The sequence below is a fragment of the Orbicella franksi genome, chromosome 1, assembly GCF_964199315.1.
Source record: "Orbicella franksi chromosome 1, jaOrbFran1.1, whole genome shotgun sequence".
Lineage (NCBI taxonomy): Eukaryota > Metazoa > Cnidaria > Anthozoa > Scleractinia > Merulinidae > Orbicella > Orbicella franksi.
This window is the reverse complement of record NC_138145.1, coordinates 12813424-12821767: the sequence shown is the minus strand read 5'-3', so window position 1 is coordinate 12821767 and position 8344 is coordinate 12813424. Positions and strand designations below refer to the sequence as shown.

At 44.7% G+C, this 8344-nt stretch overlaps 1 protein-coding gene and 1 pseudogene across 1 annotated transcript; both read right to left on the bottom strand.

Annotated features, from left to right (window-relative positions):
• Positions 1 to 2550: 2550 nt before the first annotated feature.
• LOC145491522 (uncharacterized) lies at positions 2551 to 4110 on the bottom strand. The gene has a single exon (XM_081470770.1). It carries the CDS (start codon positions 3959 to 3961, stop codon positions 3413 to 3415), a length of 549 nt encoding a protein of 182 aa, XP_081326896.1. The 5' UTR covers positions 3962 to 4110; the 3' UTR covers positions 2551 to 3412.
• Positions 4111 to 4934: 824 nt separating this feature from the next.
• Positions 4935 to 8221, bottom strand: LOC145479300 (uncharacterized; annotated as a pseudogene).
• Positions 8222 to 8344: the final 123 nt, after the last annotated feature.

The window sequence follows — 8344 nt, the reverse complement described above, 5'->3', positions numbered from 1 at the left end:
TGCTTTGATGTCTTCTTCTGTGCCACCTGACTTGCTGATGTGTGCACCCAAGTACACAAAACTCTCTACATCTTCAATATCGTGTTCGTCAACCTGAACATTCTCATTGCTGGTCGTGTTCAGTCTAAGGAGTTTTGTCTTTTCGGAGTTGATCTTCAAACCAGTTTTCTTGCTGTTAGTGCTGAGATTTTTCACTTTCTGTTGCATTTGACATTTCGTACTGGATGTAAGAGCAATGTCATCAGCAAAGTCCAAGTCGTCTAACTTGGACCACAATTTCCATCTAATGCCAGTGTTAGCACCCGTTACTGTTCTTCTCATGATCCAGTCGATCACGAGTAAGAACAGAAACCCTGACATGTTACACCCCTGCTTTACGCCGGACTTCACGTCAAACCAGTCCGTTTGACCTGTACCGTCAACAACCGCACATTGGCTATCGTCATACATTACGTTGACCATTCTGACAAGCTTCGACGGTATCCCATAACTCTCCATGATCTTCCACAAGGTTTTCCTGTGCACGCTGTCAAAAGCCTTTTCGTAGTCGACAAAGCATACATATAAGCTGGAGTTCCATTCCACCGCTTGTTCTACGATGTTCCTGAGAACGAATATCTGCTCTATCGTACTCCTTCCTTTCCTGAAACCAGCTTGCTCCTTCCGTAGCTTAGCATCAACACCACCTGATATTCTTCTAATCAATACCTTGCACATCACTTTTGCAGCAACAGACATCAGAGTAATCCCCCGCCAGTTTCCACACTTGGTGAGATCCCCCTTTTTGGCAATCTTGACAATGAGACCCTTCCTCCAATCTGCGGGGACAATCTCACTGACCCATATCTCACGGAAAAGGTCGTGAAGTACGTCGACTGTCGTTGTAATGTCAGCCTTGAGCAGTTCAACTGTCACGCAGTCTATGACAGATGCTTTGCCTGCTTTCATGCTAGTGATGGCGCTCCTGATCTCGGCTTTAGTTATGGGGCCTGATGGTATCTCTTCTATAACTTCCATGTCGCTAATCACTTCGGCCTCACGTTCTGGGTTGGGCCTATTCAGTATTTCAGCAAAGTGCTCTTTCCATCTTTGTTGCACCTCCTCTTCTTTTGTCAACAAATTGCCTTCCTTGTTCCTTACCATGTCAATTTTCTTTGGTGGCTCGCAGCACAGCCTTCTTGTAGCATCGTACACATCTTTCATCTGCCCACATTTAGCAGCATCCTCTGCCTCTTGTGCTATATTGTTAGCCCACTCTCTCTTATCCTTTCTCAAACTTTTCTTCACTTCTAGATCTTTATTCCTGTATTCCTGCTGCAGCCTTGCCCTAAGACGTTCCGACCTTGTGCCAGCTAACTTTTGCTTTAGCTGTTTCCTTTCTTCAATTCCCTTCCAGCTTTCTGGGCTGATCCAGCTCTTGTTTTTCCTTGTTCTGTAGCCTAGCACATCCTTGGCCGTCTCACAGTAAGTGTCTTTGATCTTTTTCCACTTTTTCTCTACTTCGTTCTCACGTGCTACTTCGCCCTCCTCTTCTTGTCCAGTATTTACGTCACAATCATCTTCTAGCAGTAAACAGGTGAACCTGTTCTTTAGTTCCAACTGAAATTGCTTCCTAATTTCAGGAACATTCAGCTTACCGGTCTCGTATCTTCTGACTTGTACTGCTCTCCTGCCTGTTCTGTTTAGCTTAAGCAGTGTCTTAGCAATCACAAGGATATAAGCCCCTCGATTTGCTAAGATATTATTCCGGATATAAGTCTCCCCCTCTGATGTAAGCATCCCCGGATGTAAGCCCATCTAATGTATAAATTGATAACCTTGAGGCTTGTAGTTTTTTGACTTTCGTTCTGTTCCGTTCCAGTCGTTCCAGTCGGATTAGTGTTTTATATATTATACAGTAGATGTTTTGAAATAAATTCTTCTTTCAACAGCTCTAAGTGTAATGGCATGTTAGCTTTAAGTCGTTTCTCAGATATGCTTTATCTCGTCGTTCCGAAGCATTTCTTTTATTCCGCTAATATGCCCCCCGGTTATAAGTCCCCCGCGTTTATAAGCACATCCCAAACCCCTTATGATGTTATATAAGCCCAGGGCTTTAACGTGGGATTTTACGGTATTTTGGTAAATTAGGTCTGATTGTGATCCAAAAGCCAACTGGATTTATCAAATTTCCATACTGAAACTAGATGATATTGTTTAAAGTAAGCAGCATTTCAGTCCGGAATAATTTTATTTCCTGAAACACCAAGTAAGTCAATTCCAAACAAAAGCTCAGGAATTTGCAACAAGGAAATAGCGCGCGGCACGAATAAGGTTACTTGCGGAGCTCCGGCGGCCCGAAGGGCCGCCAAGCGGAACACCATAAATATAGGAACAGAACCACATGCATGCATAGAAATAGAAACCCATGCAACTCTTTATCATGGTCAACATGGCTAGCGGCATGGATCGCGGGCGCGTGCGCCCAACGACGCGACGACGACGACGTCGCGAACATGGCGGCTATACTTCAACTAATAACAAGTCTTGGTTTACAGCGTACGTCTGATATTTGACATCCATGTTATGGTCAATTGATACCTTTCAAAACAAGGTATCCGCTGACAAGTATCACGTGACCATATCGCGGGCTTAGATTTAAAGCTCATCGAGTTCATGTGTCTTTTAAAGTTGACCGCTGACCAAGTACGTGTTTTCGATTGAATCGCAGGTTCATGTCAGGTTAATTTGTTGTAATCAGGGCCAGGTTGTTCGGAAATTGGATTAAGGGTAACCCAGGATTGAACGTTAACCGAAGTGTAAATTTATCTTCTCTACAAGTGTTTTTCACTGCTTTAGAGTCAGGGCTCATGGTGTAGTTTCAGATTATTCAAAATCAAAACAGAAGGCCAAAAATATAAAAAGAAAACCTCGCCGCAAAGTCACAAAACTCAAATTGAAATTCTCGCTTAGCCTGGGTTAGCTTAAGCGAGTTTCGAACAAAGCGGCCCAGGAGCTCCACTTTTAGGCTTGGCTAAATCTATATATTATTTACTAGAGGGTGTTAGCAGGACCCTTAATTGGGGGCGGAGACCGCAAGCGCGCGCCATTTCTAGTATTGGAACCTTCCCTATGATATGGGACAATTTTGCTATTTTTAGAACAAATTAAGCCATCGCGTGCGCACACGCGCGTATACGCTGCGAGGATTTTTGCGGATGTAGCTCGGGGAAAATGGCGTCCGAGATTCCGGAAATGTTGATGCTTTTGGCCTACAACTCAGTAAGTTTATGTCTGTTGGAATTTTGCTTAAGTATTTTCGTCGTAAGCTACTCCAGTTTGAGTGAGGTAAGACAGTGTGGAGTTTAGGTATTTCCCGTCTTTTGTCCCTAACCAAGTTGTGTTCCGTTGCTTCTTTTAGAAGAGCTCCTCATTACTCCTCATTAAGAGCTGGGATAAAAGAATGCTCGTATTCGGCCGCAAAACATGCCGGGCCGACTTGTGAGCCAACAAATTGAACTGGTTCTCTCCGACAACGACGAAGATGTCTTAAACGCCGGGAAGCAGCAAAGCACTTGTACTTCAATCTCTTGATAATTTGCAGCATTTTCATGACGAAACAGAACAGAAGGTAAATAAGTGCTGCCAGGATGCCTCCAAACACCAGTGCTGGGGACAGAGCTACGAGGAACGAGAACAAAGCCACCACAAATGTTCCCCCAAGGACTGTTAGTGCACTTACTGACACTACCACGAATGAACTTGATACAAAGGTAAGGAACAAGAGGAGTGGCAGAAAAACAAGGCTAACTACGATAGCCAGGAAGAGTGAGAAGACTGGATGGTTTAAGATAAATTTCTTGATTTGTCTGAGCATGCGCACTGCTTGGCATTCCTTTAAATCATTCACTCGTTCTGAAGCTGCTCGCAGATTATTCATCAACCAAGGACATAGGTAGTCGATATCTTCGATCCAAGTCATGACGAATAGGCACTGGAGACGAAAGATAGACAATTTTCTTCAAAACCTAGTATTAACAAACTGTTCGATACAAAAGAAAAAGAAGTTGAATTATCTTCCAATCACAGAAACTTCCAGTTGCTAAAGAGTTGTTTTTGTCTTTATTACAGTGAGACATTGATCTAGTTTTACGAGCTGAAAAAAAAACCCTGTTCACACTTTTTGCGCTAAGTTTCCTTTTCTTCAGCTGGAAAGCTAAGGCCGCAAAAAAATTGCAGTTTGAACTTTTCTCAGTTACAGTGTGATCGTCTTACCTGTTTAATCCACAGGAGTCGATTTCTCTGAGAAGCTTTACAGTAGAAACTTTCGCTTTCTTCAGCAAACGAACTGAAAAGACTCGCTACACTCGAAAACTAAATGCGTTGTATTTATCATGACGTCATAATTGTAGCGGCCGCCTTTCTATGCAGAACGGGGCGCGAGAAACATTGGTACGATCCACACGTCTAACAGTTCTACTCCGGTTTATTTTCCACGGTGTTGGGACGAATTATTACAGCTTGAACATGTTAAAGTTCAAAGTAAGGCATGACAGGATTTCCTTACCACAATGTCCGGATAAGATTGTCAAAGACTGTAATGGAACGTACTCGGGAATGGCTTCGGGTGAAGCTTGAGTAAACAGGTAACGAAGCTACAAATACACACTGAAAATACACGGACGTTGCGAAAACGTTCTCCTAGCACCAGGAACCCCTTTTTTTAAGTCCCGTATTAGAACTAGGGGATGACGGGATGCGTAACGCAACACTGAACGACTGAGAAGGCGTTACATGGCTCCCCTCATACATTGTAAGAATGTATGAAGTTACAATAACAAATATCAAACAGAATAAGTTCTATCAATGTCAATCATTCCTATATGAAGGAACAGTTCAGGCTCCCCGACGGGGTCGTACTCCGGTAATAAAGGTTTCTTCATCAGCACACTGAATCAGTCGTCCCTTTCATCTTCATTTGGACGGTAAATCAGGACCAACTTGTGGATAGGTCTTTCAAAGAACTTCTTTGTTCCAGACTTGGTGACAAGGAGGAGGACCTTGCGTACAAGCCCATCTTCACTGGGATAGACCTCCGTCACTTTGGCAAGTGGCCACTGGTTTCTAGGGGAGGAATCATCGCGAATAAGGACAATATCACCAACTTGGCTGTTAGGAGTGACATCATTCCATTTCTGGCGTTTCTGTTGTAGCAAGCAGTATTCTCGTTGCCAGCGGCGCCAAAATTGATCTGACAGGTATTGAACCCTTCTCCATCTCCGTCTTGAGTAGAGATCCGGTCGCGAGAAATTGCCCGGAGGGGGCAATACTACTTTTGCCTTGAGAGTAAGCAGATGATTTGGAGTGATTGGCTCAGGTGCCTCTGGATCTGATAAATTGTCCACAGTGAGCGGGCGGCTGTTCACGATGTTTTCTGCTTCAGTAAACAGAGTTCGAAGGGTCTCGTCATCAAGCTGTTGGGCGTGGTCATCTAGGAGACCGGCCAGGACTGAGCGTACAGTACGAATAAGTCGCTCCCATATGCCGCCCATATGGGATGCGCATGGCACGTTCATCTTGAACTCGATGAGGTCGCAATCTTGGGTTAGGAGGAAGTTCTTAACAGAATCGACGTTTACTTCTCTCAGCGCAACGTTGAGCTCATTTTTCGCTCCTATGAAGTTTGATCCTTGATCACATCTCAATTCACGGACTTTGCCTCTTCGGTTGACGAATCGTCTGAGTGCATTAATGAATGCATCAGTTTCCATTGAGTTTAAGGTTTCCAGATGTATAGCCCGGGAACTAAGGCAAGTGAAGATTAGTCCCCAGCGCTTTAGCTCTTTCCGGCCCTCTTTGATGTACCAAGGGCCGAAAATGTCCATACCGGAGTATGTGAAAGGTGAAGCTGGAGTAACACGTTCTTCAGGAAGGTTCGCCATCTTTTGGACTTGGGCGGGTGCGCGGAGCTTGCGACAGATGATGCACTTTCGGAGCTGCTGTGAAACAGAGGCACGTCCGTTTATAATCCAATAACCGGCTTGTCTAAGTGCATTGTGCGTCATACCGCAGCCTTGATGATGTTGTTCTTGACTGTGGTACTGTCTGATCAGAAGTTCAGTTATGTGACTCTTCTTGGGCACAACAATGGGATGTTTAACTTCATACGCTAAGGTAGCTTTCTGGAGTCGGCCCCCTACTCTGAGCATTCCTTTTTCGTCAAGAAATGGGTCAAGCATAAAGAGTGAACTGGTTTGCTTCAACTTTTCATTTCTGGTGTGAGCATTCCGGCGGTTCCGGAACATGGGATCTTTGCCGCTATGGTTTTGGAGTACTTGAATCTCCTTACCAAAGTACCAAAACTGTACTGACTTGAAAATTACTTCTTCTGCTATGCGCATTTCTTCCACGGTTGGAGGACCAGAAACAGACCTTGAATTGTACTGTTTGTTGGGACGGTTCCTTTCAATCAATCTCTGGATGCGAACAATGCTTCTTTTCAGGCAACTGAGGGATGATGAATGAGTGAAGCGTTCCAACTCTAAAACTTCTGGAAAGGCTTTCTCTTCTTTGTTTTCAGGCCTGACTTGGTTGGAGATAGGGACAGCTGTATTGACTTTCTTTACTTCCGCATCTTCAGGGCTCAGATCAGGGACTGGATCCGAGTTCACCACAGTCACATCTGTTTCCCACAAGAAACTCGGGCCTTTGAACCACAGTTCATGTTCTGCAAGTTGTTGGCGGTTGTGCCTCGTGAGGCAACGTCAGCTGGGTTGCTAGCGCTGGAAACATGGTGCCACTGTTCTGGTTTTGATCTTTCATGGATGTGATGTACACGGTTTCCCACATACGTATGGAAACGCTTCGCTTCGTTACGTATGTAACCCACGACGGAGGAGTCCGTGTAAAATACTTCTACTGGATCTTTGTAGTTGAGCTCTCTGCTGAGCATGGAGACCACGTTGACCGAAATTACTGCAGCAGTAAGTTCACGCCGTGGAGTTGACATTGGCTTCAGTGGTGCAACTCGAGCCTTCCCCATTAGGAAACTGACGTGTACCTGGTTCGAGCTGTTTACAAGTCGGAGGTAAGTTACTTGGCCAAGTCCTACATCACTGGCATCGGAGAAACTGTGTAACTCTAAAACGATTGGTTCACCAAACCCGGGGGCTTTGACGCATCTTGGAATCATAATTTTCTCTAGGAGAGGTAGTTCTGACCTCCATTTTTCCCACTGTGAGTGGACATGGCTTGGAACGGGGTCATCCCAATCGATGCCGTCATGGCACAGTTCTTGAAGTAACTGTTTTCCCACTAAGATGACTGGTGCCACTATCCCTAACGGATCGTACACCGAACTCACGGTTGAAAGAATTCCCCTACGGGTGAGAGGTTTATCCTTAAGTTCTATGCGGAATCCAATCGTATCAGATTCAATGCACCAGTTGGTACCCAGTGAACGCTGGACAGGTAAGATGTCATGACGAAGATCAAGATCCTTCAGGTCTTTGGAACGATCTTCAGCGGGCATGGCTTCCAGTACGGTCTTACTGTTACTAGCAAATTTGTGTAAGCGTAAGTTAGCGGCTGCACACATGGCTTTCGTGTTCCTGATGATATCGATAGCACTTTCAGGTGTAACAAAGGACTTTAATCCATCATCAACGTAGAAGTCTCGTTGAAGAAAGTCTGCAGCTGCCTGGCCAAATTGCTCTCGACCGGCTTCAGCTGTGGCTCTTAGACCAAAATTGGCGACGCCTGGCGAAGAGATGGCTCCGAAGAGATGGGCATTCATCCGATATTCACAAATTTGGCCATTCAGACCATTGTCTTTAAACCATAGAAATCTCAGAAAGTTTCTGTGTTCTGGGTTAACATGAAAACTGTGAAACATCTGTTCGATGTCGCATGTTACTGCTGTTTCTTCTTTTCGAAACCTTGAGAGTACACCAACGAGACCATTCATCATGTCTGGTCCTTGCTAGAGATGTCTGTTGAGCGACTGATCTTGGAAGACAGCGCTGCAATCGAAGACTATTCGTATTTGATCTGGTTTCTTGGGGTGGTAGACGTCAAAATGTGGCAGGTACCAGACTTTCCCAGCATTGGTCTCCAGTTCCTCTGGTGGGACGAGACTGGCATGGTTCTTGTCAAAGATCTTCTGCATGAACTCAGTGTAATGTTTTAGTGTCTTGCCATTTTTAAGGATTTTCCTCTTGATGCCAAGTAGCCTTTTCAGACATTGTTCAGGATTGTTTGGCAAAGTCACATCATCTGTTTTGAATGGTAAAGGCATTTCCCAATTTCCCGTTTGATTCTTGTGGATGCTGGTAGTGAGAATGTTACAGAAACGCCTGTCTTCCAC